Source organism: Hyalella azteca, unplaced genomic scaffold, assembly GCF_000764305.2.
Source record: "Hyalella azteca isolate HAZT.00-mixed unplaced genomic scaffold, Hazt_2.0.2 contig16719, whole genome shotgun sequence".
NCBI lineage: Eukaryota > Metazoa > Arthropoda > Malacostraca > Amphipoda > Hyalellidae > Hyalella > Hyalella azteca.
Genome location: NW_025946528.1, coordinates 75,441 through 94,757, shown reverse-complemented (window position 1 = coordinate 94,757; position 19,317 = coordinate 75,441). Strand labels below are relative to the sequence as shown.

Here is a 19,317-nt window from a genome sequence, read left to right as displayed (position 1 = left end):
CTAAATTCATGTCATTTGACCGGATCTGTTCAGGACTGACGATAGTTGGAAATAGCTACTAGACTTCCACCGGATGTCTAGTACTACTTCGAGTACGGCAACACTAATTTCCAAAATGATACTCTTAGATAGGCATTAACATATGTTATACGGAATTTCGTCTTAGCCTGTCATTGCAGCTCGTAATTTATGATGGAACACAAATGATTTAATGGTCGTTTTGCACGTTTTCTGCACTCGGCGTTTGCATGTCGTTTGCCCTGAGTCTACATCCAGTGCTAGCCAACAGCGTGCACATTATCTTTTTACTTTATCTGTAATCTGCACTCAGATTTTACACGCTGTTTACAGTCACTGTTAACACATTCTGGCCGCCAACTGCTTTAACTAGATTACTAGAGAAAGTATATGGCACCGATGATTATGCCGGTGAAAAACATTGATGAAAGAGGGACTTGGAATCTTTTTTGAAAATTATTGTGTCGACCTCCATTGCTGTTGATGAGAACCAAAAACACTCAACCATATTGAGCGTGAAATAATAACGTTTTTATAACCCTAACAAAATTTAGAGCCGAGGACGACTCTGAATTAGGGAACGCCTAGGACTCGGGGAGCATAGTAAATCAGCTTCTCTATGTCCGCTTTTTGGTCCACATTCCAATCCCAAGTCAGACAGCTACGAGAGACTGGTCCTTACTCTGGTGGCCTTTGCATTAGGGTCGTCCTCGTATCGGGGCAGCTCTGGCCGAGTCTGACTACGTGATTAAAAAAATCGTCCCCCTCTTCCTCTGCAGTGAGAGGATTAATTATCCACTCACCAGATGTTCTGTAGATCGATTACGATCAAAACGATGTTCATCGTTTCAATTCAAATTGAGAAAACATAATTAACAACGATCGAATTTTATTTTTCTTCCCGTTATATCCTTCTTATCATATGAAGTCGCAGTAACTACGTAAGTTATGGTTGGAAAATTTCTTCTAGGTTTTACTGAATTGCACTGTAACTTAGATGAGAAATTTACTGAACCAATTGGTAGAAATAAGTCTTGGAACTATATGTCATCATAGATTATAATGATGTTTAATCGAAATTCATTATTTCATATCAAATATATTCATGATTCAAAAAATATTAGTAGGTTCATTCGCCTTTTCAATGGAAAAGCTAGTCTCTTCGATATAATTCCAAAATTTCGAATACCTTCATTCGGGATTTGTCCATGTGTTTTCCGAGTTCAAACTCAAACTCAGTTTGAGGATTTGACTGAGCTCTCTCTCCAGCAAGCTCTCTTTTATTCAATCATTATTTTAGTAGCAGAGGAATAAAGGGTGTTGAAATCGCACATCACCAAAGAGATAATTTTTCAGGTGAGTGCGTAGATTCGAGGGAATAAATGCTTCATGATTGATAGTTAGAAACGTCAGATGAATCTTTTCAGAAAGTGCCATGACATACATTAGAGCTTAATCTTCTGTCTTTGAATTTGAGTAGTTACAACGGGATAGTCACCGCGCTAATGGGATATATAATAAGGTTAATTCGACGCTTTCGTCGTGACGTGAATGAATTCCTCGAATTATGAGAAAATGTGAGCAGAATTACTTTTTTTTTATCTGGGATCTTCATCAAACGCCAGGAATTTTTTCGCTCATCACCGCCTAACTGATTAGGATTTTATGAGGGATTACTTGGGTATTATTTAATTTAGGATTTTCTGTTATTGCTTTCATGAAATTTCGCCAACTTCAAAGAGGAAGTTTTTTTTTCAATTACGGTGTTTTATTTTAAGCTTTATTTTTGTGGCGCAAATTGACCCGATCCGAAATTTTTCGGACTGTGAATGTCGAAAATGAACTTGAATATTCACTAAACTAAAGAAATTTCATACGCGCTCATTGGCAGCAGGAATATCAGATGTGTGAGCTGAGCGCATTGCTTTTATAAACGGCCAGTTACGTGTTGCGAGTTGCTCTGAATTATGTGTTAAGCAAATTGCAGTCGCAAATAAACATGCGCTTCTATTTAACTCGAGAAAATTGTTCGTTTCTTACATGCGCATTGACTGTGCGTATGAACAGCTGATGCGTGAGTTGAGTTGTTTTTGAACTGGGGCCGTATTATCAAAACTTCTTAAGTACGCAAAAATCGACTTACGAGTGGCGTAAGTGCTGACTTGATGACGTAACTCTCGAGCTGGTATTATCAAAACATTTGCGCGGGAAGATACGTAACGTAACTGTACGCCTGCTTGGAGATGTCGTAAGTGGAGTTCCGCACAAGTTTAGAGTGTCTGCTGAAGCGATAGGAAACTATTGATTTACTAGCAAGTAGCAAAACTTTGACTTGTGATAGAATTTTGTCAATAATCCGAAAGTGCGGATTATACACGCATAGAATGTTGGCCCTAGCTGCCCTACTTGTGATGGCTCCACTACTTGATGGCACGATCAAAGTATGTGATCGTGCTAAACAGTGCTATTGGAAAAAAATTCCATTCATTTAAAAAAAAAATTTCATTCATTTTCAAAAATTCAATTCATTCATTCTTTCTAGTCTGTACTTCATATCTCTGCCAACCATAATTTTTAGGTCCGTACACAGATTTCTTCTTCAACTCACGCTGTTTATTAAAAAGAGTTCACAACTATTTTGGAACGGCTTTTTCTGGGCCAACAAGGAGCAATACCGATTCAATACCGACAGACAGCATTCGATAGTCGATGCCATTGAAGGCATCGATTCCCGCCATCGAAGTTCACAGAATGTAAACAAATCCAAAGCCTCTGATTGGTCAGTTGGCCAGATGGTTTTGATAGTACGCTTTTAGCTAAGTCTTACGTACGAATGTTTTGATAATGCCAAAATTAGGGTGTACTTACGTAACACGTAACTTTTTTGTCGGAAGTTGAAAGAGTTACGAAGTTTTGATAATACGGCCCCTGGTCATCAGCCGATGACTGTTGCAAATGAAATCGGATTTAAAATAATCGTGATTCGTTTTCCATTTTACACTGGCTCTGTGACTGGATGAATCTTAAATATGTGAGATGAATTGTTCATGGATTAATAATATTCGAAAATCACCGTTCTCAGTGTACTTGGATGAATAAAAAAATCAGGAATCATACAAATTAGATGGATAGAACAAATAAAATATGTTAGTTTAAAATTTAGGTTTGATGTTGAATTTTTTCACGCAAGCACCTGCAATTAATGTTTATATTGTTGAACAATGTTGCCGATTGATAAATAACCGTTTTATATTGTAATGACCTTTACGGGCCATGAAAGATGTTTGCAGTGCGGCATCTTCTGTCAGAGCGCTTGCCAGAATAAAGAAACAAGAAGATCGAGCTCATCTCCAAAACTTTTTAACGAAGATGTGGTGAGTTTACATTGTAAGGGATTGCAGTAGGACTCTTGAAATTTATCGTTTTGCGTTTAGATTCACCTTTGACGTGACCTCGTTTAGATGCGCTTTGTATTTCTTCATTGTATGGGAATCCCACCACAGAGAAAGGCTCCGAAACGTGAGGCTGGAGTTAAGAGAAGTGCTAAGGAAATACACGGTTAATTCCTTTGGATTCTCGTATCCGTCATTTGTTTATTATTATAGTAGTAGTTACATAACCGAGCGCATGGCGCCATTTTCCATAAACAGCTTAAATTGGTTTTATTCAGGAGTAATTGGGTAATTTTGTTGGTAATATTCGAGGGTAAGATTGGGGTAACCTATGATTTAAGCTGTTTATGGAAAATGGCGCCATGCGCTCGGTTATGTAACTACTTATAGTTATTTATTAAAAAGTTTGGGGAAACTAGAATTTGTTTGCTTATTTATGGAAAGACCCCAACATAATGGTGCCGTGCCAGCCGGAGTCGTGACTGGGTAATGTAAAGCAATGTAAAAGTAAAGTAACGTAAAGTAAAGCGAAATAACGTATAAGTAAAGTAAAGTAGAAACGTTCATGATACCGTGCGTTTCGGAGCCTTGTATCTGGTGGTGGATCCCCGTGTTCAGCGCAGCTGATTTCTGAACTCGACCGATGTGTTTTCGATTGTTGCCCGCACGAAGTAACGCTTCCGAAATGACTAATGTACGCCATGAGGACTGTGCCTTGTCCAGCCACGCCGATGGGTCTTCTTTCTTCGTGGAAAACCTGGAATATTTCTCACGATTATTTTCAAGACTTCAGATCACGGAGCAGTCTTTGTCCAGTGAATTCCAGAACGTGCTGACGCAATTCAAAAGGACATGGGCGCCGTATTTCCATATTAACAGCAAAGTAACTCTTGAGGAAAATATCGACTGCGGGCGACGCAAGATAATCCGTGACACCGCAACCAAGTACGCGCCTTCAAACGACAACGAGTCACACAGGTTTCGGCAGCACGATAATTTTTGCCTTCGACCCCATTGTTCGAAAGCCCAGGCCAAGTCAAAAGACCGTCTAGGAAGGGAAGAAGGCGAACGTGCAGTTCGTGATGGCTGGTGCTCCAATTTTGCTGAAGATGTTTGTGAATACTGTCTACGCGCCGGTCACGGAAGTCGCGAATGCCGTACCCGGTTGAAGCAGTGTTTCATTTGTGGCTCAGGTTTGCACTTTCTTCGGAAATGCCCACGTTACAGACGTGCTCGTGTTAGAAAGTTAGCCGATCGAAGAGCGTTACAGCCAGAATATCCTTGTAAGTTTTGTGAATCATTAGATCGTTCAGCTGTTGACTCGGCAGTTAGCATAAATAGAAATGATTTGATTACAAAAGGCGTGTCAGCATTTCGAGGATTTTTTGTCCGTAGCAAATGATGGATGCGCTGATGTGGAATATGGTGTGAATGGCTGTAACAGTAAGCGTCACTTTTGTTGTTCCGAAAGTGTTGAGATAAGCGATGAATATGTTCCCGGGCGCATGAGTGATCGTAGTTTAGTTCAAGAGTTTAACAACTTGAAATCTAAATATAGTCTTAACTTCACTTTGGAAGACGTCAAAGAAGCTTATCTAGAACAACAGCCACAAACCGCAACGAAAAAAAAATCGTTAGACTGGACTTATGAGAATGAGGTAGAAGAAATAGTTGATGAAAAGAGACTCGAAACCGTGGAGCATGAAGTTTCGACAGCAATTGGCCAGAATGTTCCATGTGGGCAGGTAAATGTGTCTAACTCGACGGCTATGGTAGTGGAGACTGAAAGTTTGACTCACAAGTGGATAGTCGCTCACGAGATAATTTCATTCAATGGTTAGAGCAGGCGATGTCTGTTCAAGAAGATTTGTTGAAGCGAGTAGCGACTATATCGAAGGGTTTGGACCGGAACTGGAGAAAAGACTGGGCAGATTTGATCGAAATGAGTGATGATGAGGATGAAAAAGTGATTCGATGTATGAAATGGTGAAAAAGAATGCACTGAAGGTTGTGGCTAATCATTTGAAATCTGTGCGTGAAAGTATTAGAGATTATAAAGCAGGCGTGGCAGAACCCTGGTGCGGAAAGTATGAAGGTAAAATTGTTCAGGAGGCCTCAGGTTTATCTAGGCAGAAATTTCACCTAACGTTAGAGAGTTAGTGCTAAATGAATGATTTTAGAGGTTTCGTATTGTTCGTGCAATGTCCATATTTTGAATTTTTTTAAAGATCGCGCTATTTGTCGGTTTATCATAAATGTTACCTATTGGTCGCGTTATTTCTAAATTGGTCGTGTTGGTCTTGTCACGTTGTAAATTGAATGTAAATAAGAATCCTGTAAGAATTTTAAGACAGTTAGCGTGTATATTTATGTGTGATAAAGTTGTACAGAAAAGAAATCTTGACCTGTTTCGCGTTAGATTAGATTCATGCTTCAACCTTCATCACCCGTATATGGTTACGTATTATAGGATTGTTAAGTGCAATAATAGAATTTTTATTTTTGCACTTGGTGGGGGGGGGTGATGTTAGGGAGCGCCTTTAGATATAATTTCATAGATAGTTAGGCTACGGGTTTTGTCATTTTGCTTTTTGAGTTAACTATTACGTCACCTCGTGTAGATCCGTCATGTTACATGTCATTGCCTAGTGATCCACCACAGAGGTTAGTGCTTGCATTGTTTATCGTGTTCATCTTCAGTGTTGATATAGTGGTGGCCTTCCTCGTGATATTGTGTATTGTTATTTATGTTGTTTATTGTTTATGTGTGCTATATTCATTGGTTAGGTTGCGTTAATTCACGTCTTTAATTTGTATTTATTCTTGCTTTTCAGCGAGGCTCCGAACTTAGGACGTGATTACGAATTAGTGGGCACGGGCTAGAAAGACACACGGTTTATAGTTTTGTAATTCGTCATCTTGTATTTATCGTTCATTTATTATTATAGTTCTTTATTTATCAGATTTTATTCATCCTTTTTATTTGCGATCATTGGTCAAGTGTTCGGGGTCAGAGAATGCTTATTTATTGATTAGTCCCCAACAACATGGCGTTCAATTCTTTACTGAAAAAATTTAACTTCCGTGCAGCATTTCTAGCAGTTGAGTTAAATTAGTCATCGGAAATCGTCCAGGCTCAATAATCGCGTTTAATTCACAAATATAAACACAAGGTCTCATTGAAACGTCTTACTTTCACTTAGAAAATAATTTAATTCCAAGCGGATATCGTCTGATATTTACAATTTTTAGTGTAGTCCAAACTTTACGCGATTAGAAACCTGTTGATGCGATCACTGTCATAGTACTTTCTAATACTAACAGATAGTGAAGTGAATTAATTCCTAGATCCAGGTGATAATCCACCAGTAATTTTAACAAAGATTGGCTAAACACCAACTTCATTATTGACTAAACTGAAAGCAATGAAACTCGACATGTTTTTGAGCATTTTCTCATTTATGGAAAAAAGGCGCTATTGTGCTCGTCATGTCCGCCCGTCTGTCTGTAACCATGATACTCGTTATCGAGAAAATGCGCTCTCAGTCACTCACTGCAGTGAGTACTTAGTTACATTTTTATAATGTTTTATCGTATAACATTGATGGGAATGGAAGAGTTCGGTAAGAATATAACTTTATTACAAACAGACATCGGCCGGATCTCGTTTCCTGAAAGACCGTACTTTCTCTCATGAAATTCATTCAGATTCATCGATCTGCCGTCCATGGTGCATAAAGTTCACTCGTTGTAAATGAATTTTTTGTGCGTAGCTACATATAGGTCACGTGTATACGTGGATGTGCATACGCGACTGAATTGATGATTATTTCCTGGTTGCGAAGGCGGGTGAGTTGAAATCAAAATGCGTCACCAGGTTAAAAATATAAGTAAATTTCAAAGCTTAATCAGTCTGCATGGAAGCAAGACAAGCTCCGGAATATCGGTGACGTAAACAGTCGAATTATTTTCGTCATTGTACCACTAGATAGCTCCTCTCTGTTGACGAACACATTTTAGAGACGCTCTGAGAAATAGCGGCTAGAAGTTGCTAGGTGCCTGTGATTATACTAGTTTATGTCTCTGCGGTCTCTAATGATCCAAATTTCGGTAGTTAGTTTTTACTTGTATGTATATTTGGTCGTATATATATTTATTAGTTTATATACTTTTACTCAAGAAATCAATTGCCTATGATAGAAATTATCCGTGTAGTATTTGTATGATGTGAAATATTTATGATGGGAATAATCGCACTGCGTCTTTGTTTAAACATTGTTTTAAATGGTGATGTTTCGCGATAATTCCGTTTAGGTTGAAAATTGCCTGTTTAGAATATCTGGGGTATTTTTTTCAAGATGCCTGGAGTTAACCGATCAATTAATAGTGGAAAAAACTTAATGTTAACCATGTGAAGCTTTCTGATTTCATGTCGAAGATATTTGCTAAACTCTCAACTTCGCAATGATAAAAATGAACGAACATTTGTCATAAATGGCTTTCGGAGCAGCTCATTGCAGCTCAAAATAATTTGATCAACGTCATTAATCAGTGCAATGTCTTGTATTCGAAAACGTTCAACCAATATTTTCTCAGCGAACTAATGAAGATGTGTTCGTTGACTGCAATAAGGCATTATGAATTGTGATAAAATTATACTTTCGATAACATACGCGAACGATACTTTGATCTCTATATCTGTGAGTTTACATTTGCAATTTGCAAACCATAGATTTCTCCGTCGTTTGAAAAACAGATTTCAGCATCTCAGGTGCAAATTTTTCCATTCTCGAGTGTCTTGCAATGTAAAATTTTCCACAATAAAATTTGCACGGCATTTGAAAGAAGCACTGCATTAAAAAATTTGCACTGCATTTGAAAGAAGCACTGCATTAAAAAATTTGCACTGCATTTGAAAGAAGCCAAATTTGTAACGTTAGTGTTATGGGCAAAGGAGAGGTCAAATGGACAAAGAAGAGGTCAACTCTTTGTGGACAAAGGAGAGGTCAAAATTATCGCTTGTATGAATAATATGAAATAAATATATAAGCTAGAATGAAAACAAAAGTTGCTCGTTGTTGATAATATTTAATCAATTCAAATTTAACCGAATAACATCCTATTGATCAATATCAGTTTTCTGAGCATCAGACGAACGAATGATTTGTCTAAAAAAATTGCGCTACTTTAAATAAAATAGTAATTGCAAAAACCTCTTGATAAATTTATTCCAGCGCGTACGATTTAGAAATAGTAATATCAATTGAAATATCCATAAACGCAAAATAATAACTTAATATCTTCTACGAATTTACATCCTGACAACGGCAATTTCATATCATTCAGTCTGCCATATAAACTTGCAATCAACCAAAGTTCAGTTCACGGTGGTTCTCACATGAACCGGAAGAAAATTATTGTCATAAATGAATATCGGAGCATCTTGATGGTTGGATTATCAGTATTGATTAGTTTTATTAAAGTTAGGCATTTCTGATTTAGTGTTTTGAGTCTCTTTTGACGTCACCTCGTGGAGGTATGATTTATTTATTGTTTACTGTACTTATTCATTGTTATGTGGAGATATGCTATGTACTTATTAAGTTATTCATTGTTTACTGTACTTATTCATTGCTACGTGGAGGTATGCTATGTACTTATTCATTGTTATGTGGAGATATGCTATGTACTCATTCATTGTTTACTGTACTTATTCATTGTTATACGTGGAGGTAGGCGATGTACCTATTCATTATATATACTTATTCATTGTTTAGCACGGAGGTACGCGTTAAGTTTATGTCTGTTTATTTTGTTTTGACCTTCATAATCGATAAATGTGATAGATGATCATGAATATAGCTATTTAAATAAGTTTATTGTTTATTTGTCAACTTATGCGATGTATACTGCTTTGTTGGGGTTGGTTGATACCAGTTCTTAATTAGTGCTTATATATGTATTTCAGAAAGGCAAATTGATTGGATCATCGGAAGAAATCAGTGTAATTTCCTGCAGTTAAAAACTTCTAGACACAATATTCTCAACGTGCACTCAAGATGTTGAACTCAACGAGTCTCCAAAGCCAATAAGTATTGCGGTAAAAAGCTTAATTCGGTAATTTACGCACGCGATATTTAGATTTTTCTTAGTCTAGAAATAAGCAATGCCAAAAATAATCGTGTAAATAATTATTTTACTTCAAATGCAGTATGATTAGATATCCATTTAGAATGTCAAAGCGTCATTCTTTTTCAGATTATTAACCGATTTATCAACAACGCATGTATAATTAGGCAAATGATGAATGATTTTTCAAAAGAAATTATTGTCATAGCTGTTTTCAGTTCTCTAATATTGTGTCATCATTACAACTCACACCATCATCTATACTAATAAAGAAAGAACACATATTACCAAAATTGAGCATCCGAGCAGAAGGCAATGGCATAATTAGAATTTAAATCATCGGCACGAACCTCAAGCCGACAAATTCTCTGCATGCAAATAATATGTGTTCGTCAACTGAGAGGAGCCATCTAGTGGCATTTAGAAAAATGTCATTTGATTATATACGACACAGATGCATTTCAGCTTGTCTTGCTTCATCAGGAAGTAATAAGCAATTTAACAAACGTGACCTTTAATCACGCATCGTAATTGGCAACGAAATCGTATAATTATCGGTAATCAATCGTAGTTGAAGACAATATAAATTCTGAAAACTCTCAATTTGTCGCATTATTTAGGTTATAAAAGAGTGCGTCATCCTCCCCAGACCACTTCAGTACTCAGGATGGCTTCTCACAATGGCCATCAGCGAGCGGGGCCGCTGTTGCTGTTAACGATAGTTACGCTGCTTGGAACGGCCGCAGACGCAGTGGTGTTTCAGACGATCATGATGAACGTGACCGTACTTCGTCCAGACCTAAACATGACGGCATCAGCGGCGTGTGAGTCAATTTAAACGTGACAATAATTTGATAACATTAAGAAATATAAGTATATAAAATTTATTCACCAGAATAGTAGATATTGAGTGACAAATTAACTTGTGTACTGGAGTCTGCAATAATGAATTGTTTGTGATAAACGCTGACTAGCATTCATACAAGCAGGAGAAAAGTTTGGCATTCTGCATTTCAGTAGGCAAACAATATTTTTTATTTCTAATGAATATTTGTCAGAAATTATATCGTAATTCATAAGGATTTAATTTCAAGGGAAAGAAGGATTAGATTATGAAAACAGAGTTCCTGGTAGATGACGCATTCCTAAAAAGCTTTAAAAACTTTCGCTTCATGCGCACTGCAAGACGCAACCAATTAGCTTTTATTTAATTTCTGTAATTCTGAGGACAATTTTTAGGGACAGTTTCAGTTTGAATTTCATGATAACCTATATAATATGCTGGGGCATCGAATTAAATTAAAAACTTTATTCAACAATGGATAAAGAAAAAACAATTGTATTTATCAGCATAGGAATAAAGATTGGTAAAACAATAATTAAAAGTTGGCCATCCTTTCGTTTCAAGATTTATTGACTAATTTTTATCCTTGACTTAATTCATATTTGTATTTCATATATAAAACAATCACAGTCTAAAATTTAAAAGGTTTATGTTGAATTATACCATGTTTTTTGAACGGTATAACATTGATTAGAAACTCGCCTGCCTATACCAGTGTTCAACGCCTTAAGTACGGCGCAAAAACCTTAAATATTTAATGCAGAATCCGCACATTATCCTGGACTGCTTCCAATTATTACAATTAACTTGAGGCTACCCCAGGTGAGTGCAAGGCAAAGTGCTTCGTGCTGCCCAAGTGCAGCGCTGCGTCGTATGACATTACGACGTCAGTGTGCAGCATGACGTACGACGCTCCTTGCAACGTCACGACAACATTTGCTCCTGGCGTCATCAGCCTCTTCAAGTTCGGTGAGATCCTTTGATGAATAAAATCCATTTTTTTAAATAAAGCTTCAAGGGACGAGTGGAAAATTTACGCGATTAATGTTTCTGCAAGTTTTGCTGAAATAATGTCAGTATTGTGTATTAGAGACCTCAAGTGTTTCCATTTGGTATACTAACTGAATCTTTTTCCTAGTTCTTCGAGAAGCGTTCATCACCGAAGACAAAACCGTCAACGGATCTCCCGACAACCTGAAGAAGATGTGCGGTGCAGAAGGCGGGGTTCCGCTCATCATCAACACCAAGCAACTGCTTCGAGAAGCTAGGCAGCTCGTCGCTGGTAATATACTTTGGCCATATTTCCAACTTGATTCACATGACAACCTGATGCAGGAATGTTGTGGGTCATTTGTTGTTGTGTCAAGCTCAACCATAAACATTAGTTAAATGGATAACTAGCGGAATATTCATTTCTTCTTCGCCTTTCTATGAACGATCATCCATCCTTCTTGTAGTTCGTTTGTCAAAAATTCTTATTTGCCGTAAATTATGAACATATAATGAAAACATTCCAGTTTTGATTCAGATCTGCTTGATTCACAATTAATAGGTTTAAAACAAAATTTAGTTAGCTAGGGCTGAGTTAAAAAATGAGTTAGCTCGGGCTGATCAGAGAAATCAGCTTCTCGAAGTTCCCAATGTTGAGTGAATGAAAATGAACTTGTACTTAATTTTTTTAGGGATCTTTTGCAGATGATGGAATATATACATCCCTTGTAGGTACAACGGTCTGGCTACAACAGGGAAATGATGTAAATTGGCACTTGTAGTATTGTAAGCCCATTCCGTACTACTGACAGGCATGCAACCTTTCTTTGAGCCTAGTAATAGAACTAGAAGCACTTCGTCCTGTATGTCCCTGCGAGGTGGTCTGAGCTACTTAGGCTGCAGAGCACGACTCTAAGGGATGAGTTTGACGAGGTTAACTATTGTTTCTATATTTGTTATTAGTGAAGGTTATATCGTGCTAATATAGTCATATTATTCATTCATTGTTGTTAATTGTAAGTATTGTTGTTCGTCCTCTAGGGCACAGCGGAGTCCTTCTCCTCTCGCGACTCCTCTCATTACGTCGCTAGTCGCTACTCTCATTATTGCCCTCCGTTAACTCTTATGCGCCTCTCGGCTTAATGGATAGGATAATTAGACTCGTAAATATCTTTAGTTTATTAAACCCAGTAATGTTGAACGTTTATTGAACCTTGAGATAACAATCTCACAGCACTAATTTCTTGTGGCTTACTTGCAGACCATGGAATATGGCTCATGTGGGGTGCAAATCGGGTGGCCTGGCTGAGCGCTTACCGCACTCCTAACAACGGCCCTTACCACTGGCCAGACAACTCCCCGGTGATTGGCTGCGTCTTCACTGCAAACGACTTCTTTCCCGCTTTATTCGCCGATAAAGCGGAAGCATCCGTGCTCCGTGACGATGGAAAAATTGGAATGTTGTCAGAACAACTAGTCTTCATCAATGCTTTGCCCGTGCTGTGCGCAAGAACTCTCTGAAAAGTCTTCGAAGTAAATATTCATTGTGATTGCTATAGTCTGTTCTCACAAATAGATAAACTTTTAACAGTCTTGCCTTTTTCTCCGCATAAAAAACTATTTCAACCTTAACATAAAATCCATTTTATTCTGGTATCTGGTTTAATATTTTATCTTTAATGTTAGTTTGTCGTACAATCTAGACATCCTCGTCTCAATAGTCAAAATCGTACTCGTGGAAGTGGTTAAAATGTGCTAAACGCCACAGAGACTTACTGCACGTCAAAATATTCCCACGGAAATATTATTTTCTTCTTTTAGTTTCTAGTTCACATTTCGGGAATATTTATTCAGTAATGCAAATTCACCATGCATTGACAACGATATAGTGACTTGTAGGAGCAGCTACCGCTACATGTCTTATAGTGACTTGTAGGAGCAGCTACCGCTACATGTCTATATAGTGACTTGTAGGAGCAGCTACCGCTACATGTCTATATAGTGACTTGTAGGAGCAGCTACGGCTACATGTCTATATAGTGGCTTGTAGGAGCAGCTACCGCTACATGTCTATATAGTGACTCTTAGAAGCAGCTACCGCTACATGTCTATATAGTGACTTGTAGGGACAAATGCTGTCCTGCACGCTAGCTCTCGCCACTCATGGTGAGCTTGGGTTGTGGCGTTGCAGTTGAGTTAACTACATATTACTTCGAGTACTACAACACTGTGTCCAATATGATACTCTTAGAGAGGCAATAATATATTTTATATGGACAGTCGTGAGAATTTTGCCCTAGCCTGGCATCGCAGCTTGCAGTCTATAATGGAACACAAATGATTTAACGGCTGTTTTGCACATTTTCAGCAGTCGGTCGTTTGCTAGGAGTCTCTATCTAGTGGAAGCCGGCAGTGTGCACAGTTTCTTTCTACTTTGTCTGTTGTCTGCACTCGGATTTTACACAGTGTTTACAGACGCAGTTAGAACATTCGGGCCGCCAGCAGCTTTGACTAGAGAAAGTATTTAGCACCGCTGATTTTACTGGTGAAGAACGTTGATGAGAGTAAAACTTGATATACGTTATTAAAGTTCTTGTATCGACCTACATTGAAATTGATAAGAACCTAAAAAATCAAGCATTGTGAATGTCAAATAATAACGTTTTCATAAGTAGCTGGCTTAAGTTTTAGTGCTTGATTTGTTAATTCAATGAGCTGTTGGGGCATAGCTTCTACGTCTCTGTTCAAAAATTTCGTTGGTCTTTGATTCTTTTACTAAACCAACATTTCAATTCCATTTTCAAACGTTCTTGATATTGAAGAGTAGAATTATTTTTAAGCTCGTACTAAATGTGCAACAGTTGAGCACGATAACTTGAATACTGAGGAATAACGAGGGTAAAATAATAATATTTTATTATTAATTTGTTTTGATGTAGATATTGAATGCGTTAATTCAATTAACCGTTGCGTTTAGGGTTTTAGTCCGGTGTCAATATGGCGCCTCATTATAATCATTTATTGTATGTAATTGGCACGTAATATTCACTTGACCTGATAGAGATTGATGACGTAATGTATATAACCACCGCGTATATAAAATATGCTATCTAGGCACATGTGTCTTACCTTCACTAACTTAGTCACGTAACCCGATCCTCAGGTAGAGCTTAATCCAAATGAGCTCGGGAAATTTGCCATTTTTTAATATTTGTCAATCCATGGTCTTCGCTGAAACAAGATTTCAATTTCTTTTGAACTGAACGTCATGATTGCTGAATATTAGATCTACTTATCTATGCCGTGAACTGCCGTGGACTAAACAACCTGCGGTTAATGGTGTGTATTGATTGTAGCAATGATAATACGATTTGCCTTCTCCTAGGAATATATTCATCGAAGATATGAGATTATTTCATTTTGGGATGAATAAATGATACTTCTTGAAACCGAATGCAACGAAATAGTTTTATAATATTGTTTCTATGATAATTTTATTAATACTACTGCAATGTGTCTGGACAAATTATCCAATCACCTGATGTTCCTTGGACCGATTTCGATCAATACGATGTTCATCGGTTCGATTCGAATTTATAAAATATAATTAGCAACGAGCAACTTTATTATCCTTCATGTTGTATCCTTCTTATTATGTGAAGTCGCAGTAACCAAGTCAGTTTATTTGTAAAACTTCTTGAAGGTTTTAGTGAACTACTGTACTGTAACTTAGATGAAAAATTAACTGAAAACTAATCAGTTTTTACAACCAATTAATCAATTTTTGCAACTAAGTGTTGGAAGGATATGTCAATATCAATTATTATTATAATGTTTTACCTTAATTTATTATTTAATTGAAAATTTATTAACGATTCATAAAATATTGGTGGTTCACTCGGTTATTCAATGGAAAAGATAGTCCCTTCGATATTATCTCGAAATTTCGAAAATCTTCATTCTGGACTTAATTGTCCATGCGTTTTCCGAGTTCAAACTCTGACTCAGTTTGAAGGATTTGAGTGAGGTTTCTCCCATATTTTTCTGAGATTCCTGCCACATTTTCCTGAGATAGGAATCACCAGTTTTCTTTTATTCAATGATTGTTTTAGTTGCAGAGGAATGAAAGGTACTGAAGTCGCCCATCACCAACGAGATAATTTTTCAGGTGAGAGCGCAGATTCGAGGGAACAAATGTTTCAAGATTGATTGATTGTTAGAAACGTCTGATGAATCTTTTCAGCGAGTGCCTTGACATAAATTAAGGCGCTATTTCCGGGCTCTAAATTTGAATAGTTTGGCCGTGCAAAAGGGATACAGTGGGGGGAAATAAATATTCGTACACTTGAAAAATTGTAGTTTAATGTATGTAAGTACACAAACTTAACAGGAAAAGTGATTTAAATTATGTATAGAGACGCATAGTATTCAAAAATACTATCAAAAGAAATTAAATCTCAATGCAACAAAAAACAATGCAACATGTTCACTTTTCGGGTTGAAAAAAGTATTCGTACAAAACAATAAATCCGCATTATTTTAATTTAATACTTGGTTGAATACCCTTTATTCAGCTCAACAGACTCCAGTCTATTTCTATACGTCTCGACCAATGATTTGCAGATGCTGACTGGTATTTTATACTTCTTGGCACACCACCTTAAGATTCTCAATGTTTGTTGGGGACCTTTTCTTAATTTGAATCTTCAAATACCGCCACAAATTTTCAATCGGATTTAATTCCGGCGACTGGCTTGGCCATTCCATAACGTGTACATTTCTATCAGCGAACCATTTCTTTGTGGATCTTGCAGTATGATAGGGATCGTTATCCTGCTGGAAAATCCAATCACCAGGTAGCTCTAGTTTCTCAACAGAAGTCGTCAAATTATTTTCCAGGATGCTCTGGTAGTTTGCAGCATTCATCCTACCATCTATAAGTGATATGTTACCAACACCTTTTGTTGCAGAATGATCTGGTAGTTGCAAAATACGTTAACTATGGTTACTGATTACATTACTGGAACGTGCTACATGTTTCTAGTACATTCTGGAATGTTCTGGTGTGAAATATTAGTCAAAAGTTGTTTTGTACGAATACTTTTTTGACCCGAAGAAGTTAACATGTTGCATTAATTTTTGTTGCATTGAGATTTAATTTCTATTGATGCTATTTTTGAATACAATGCGCCTCTATACATAATATAAATCACTTCTCCTGTTCAGGTTGTGTACTTACATACATTAAAATACGATTTTTCAAGTGTACGAATATTTATTTCCCCCCTCTGTATATAATAAGGTTAATTTGACGCAATCATCGTTGTGAAGTGAATGAATTAATCGAATTATGAGAAAATGCAAGCAGAATTACTTCTGTTTTTCTATTTGGGATCTTCATCAAATGACATTCTTCTTCCATTCTTCACTAGCTAACAGCCTGTTAATTTCTTCCATTCTTCACTAGCTAATTGCCTGTACGATTTTATGATGGGCTGCCCGAGTATTACATAATTTAGGATTTCCTCTTATTGCTCTCGCTAAACTTCGAAGAGGTAGCCTATTTTTTAATTACGTTGCTTTATATAAGCTTTATTTTTTTCTGGCGCAAATTGAGCCGATCTCGTTTTTTCGGACGATGACTGTTTCTTCAACCAAAGTTGTTCAGCTATACAAATTGATCCAATTGACGTGTTGATTTAGAAATTAGAACCTTAAGCATATGAACAGGAGCAGCTAAAATAACATGCTCGTGTCGACATGCCCAAAGTTGAAAATTTCTACCGTTGCATAAATCTTGAACGCACAATTCAAATTGCGCAGTCATGATGAATGCTGCCTACCGACGAGAAGTCTTGCAACGAACTTCACTTAAGAAAGCACTGGACAGCAAAATGTAAGTAATTTGTATTGCTGAAAATGTCAAAAATGGTAATATTCAGTTTTTAACACTGAGTTCTTTGCAAGATGTATCTTGGTATCTTGGTACCTGTTTGGGACGTAGCAGTCCCAGGCCACGATGGATCGCTATACACGATACTTCAACTTCCACTATACTTCACTTCACTATACACGATAAGATTACGCAACTCGAATGAGATGCGTGCATCAACCGACGTCCGCACGGGACGAAGAACTGTATATCACTACTCAAGATCAGCGCTTCCGCAATCCGAACTACCTCTCACTGCTTTGTCTCAAGCCGGGTAGTTGATAACTAACCTCCCACTCCTTATTAGGGAGTATAAAGGGGATTGTTTTGGTACCCCTGCCTCTGCACGCAATACACGCATCTTGATGTATTACAAGCAATGCTCGCGTGTTCATGTACGCATATCGCAAGAAAGTTCGCACAAGCGTACGCAAGCGTGTTCACTGAAACGTATCGCAAGCGTCATGACATGAACGCCTGGCATGAGGGTCGAATACAACGCAACGTACGCGTGTTAGTTAAGCACGCGTAATGGTCGCGTGCCGATGGACAATCATTGCAGGCGTAATGAAGCTCGCACAAACGCTGGCGCGACCCTAAAATTTCATTTCAAAATATTGTCCCAAAAGTTTTGAAGCGGCTTGCGTGAGCAAAAAAAAAAAACATTCAAATCAAGAAAACGTAACGCCCACACGTTGACGTACACGCAATGCATGAGTGGTGAAACCACGCGTTTAGAAACTCGTGCGCCTACTCTTGGATCGTATATGGGTTTTGATTCAGAGGCTTGTCACGCTCGCGCCAAGAACTAATGCCAGCTACTGAGCAGGGTAAGCCAATGGTGGCTTGACCAACCGCTGATTTCGTGTGTAATTTGACCCTTATATTTTTTACCATGGAACCACACAAAATAACACCAATTGGGTGGCTGATTAGGGGAGGCAGCCATTTCATATCTGATTCATCTCTAATCCGAGAGCGGCAACCGAAACCCGAACGACAGCGGCATCTAAGTTTTGACAGGGAATCTCGCGAAGACCCCGTGGGGCCGGAGCAGCTACAGTCACATGTCTGTATGGTGAATTGTCGGGGACAAATGCTGCCCTGCACGTTAGCTCTTGCCTCTCATGGTGGGCGTTGGTGGTGTCGTGGTAGTAGAGTTAATCACGCGTTACTTTGAATAATACTGTTGCGGAAGCGGAGAGCTTCAACATATACGTGCTATCCCGACTGGATAGTGGGAAATTAACACAAACCTATTAGACAATTGAGGCAATGGAGTTTTATTTGACATCGCTAAGAACCTCCCTCTAAACACTCAAAACACCATAATTTTACCCATACAATACAATTGATCTAACGGCTAATTGTGAGACGTACCAACTCAGACGCTAGTTCCATACAACTTCACAGAAGTTGAGATTGCCGTGAAGCTCACAGATCTTCCACCTTCTTCCCAGCAGTTAAAGGTCAGAATTCTGTCCCCACCAGAACGGCTGTCTGAGTAAATCCTCACTCTACAATTTGCATAGATTCAATCAGACAGTGAGGCTCTCGAGTTCCTAGTCAGCGATCTCCAACGTGAAGGAGCTCCGGGCCAACACCAAATGAGATAGTCAGGGTCAAAAACCGCAAGTCGCCTTGTCTCCAGATAATGAATAGTGCCTACTTGGTATTGAGGGGTTATTATCCCTTCGTTAGACCTTCGCACAGGAACATTTCCTGTTCTATGCGATCGTCCCCTAATTTGTCAATATAGTTCGGCGTATGTCGGAATAATAGTACTAAGATCTGTACACTCGTTAAACGCAATTTTTGATTCTTCCTAATTTTGCTTACTATCAAACGTTAAACTCAACTCATAAATTTTCTTACGTTTTGAATGCAAGGAATAAATAAAAGTGCAACCAGTGCATGTTATTATTGATGAGTCAACAGTGCGTTAGTGAAGAGAAGCGAGTGTAATATGGAGGCACTAGCCTCTGTTGAGTCACCAGGTGCCAGCAAGGTAA

General features: G+C 38.0%; 1 protein-coding gene across 2 annotated transcripts; it reads left to right on the top strand.

Annotated features, from left to right (window-relative positions):
• The first annotated feature begins 6,058 nt into the window (after positions 1 to 6,058).
• LOC108676411 lies at positions 6,059 to 12,937 on the top strand. 2 transcript variants are annotated; one of them, XM_018164489.2, is made up of 6 exons: positions 6,059 to 6,074; positions 9,379 to 9,510; positions 10,189 to 10,363; positions 11,206 to 11,352; positions 11,522 to 11,665; positions 12,635 to 12,937. In XM_018164489.2, exons 3-6 carry the CDS (start codon positions 10,207 to 10,209, stop codon positions 12,892 to 12,894), a joined length of 708 nt encoding a protein of 235 aa, XP_018019978.1. In that variant the 5' UTR covers positions 6,059 to 6,074; positions 9,379 to 9,510; positions 10,189 to 10,206; the 3' UTR covers positions 12,895 to 12,937. The 2 variants fall into 2 exon arrangements, with proteins under 2 accessions (XP_018019978.1, XP_047740973.1); XM_047885017.1 differs by having other exon boundaries at positions 9,379 to 9,527.
• The last annotated feature ends 6,380 nt before the right edge of the window (positions 12,938 to 19,317 follow it).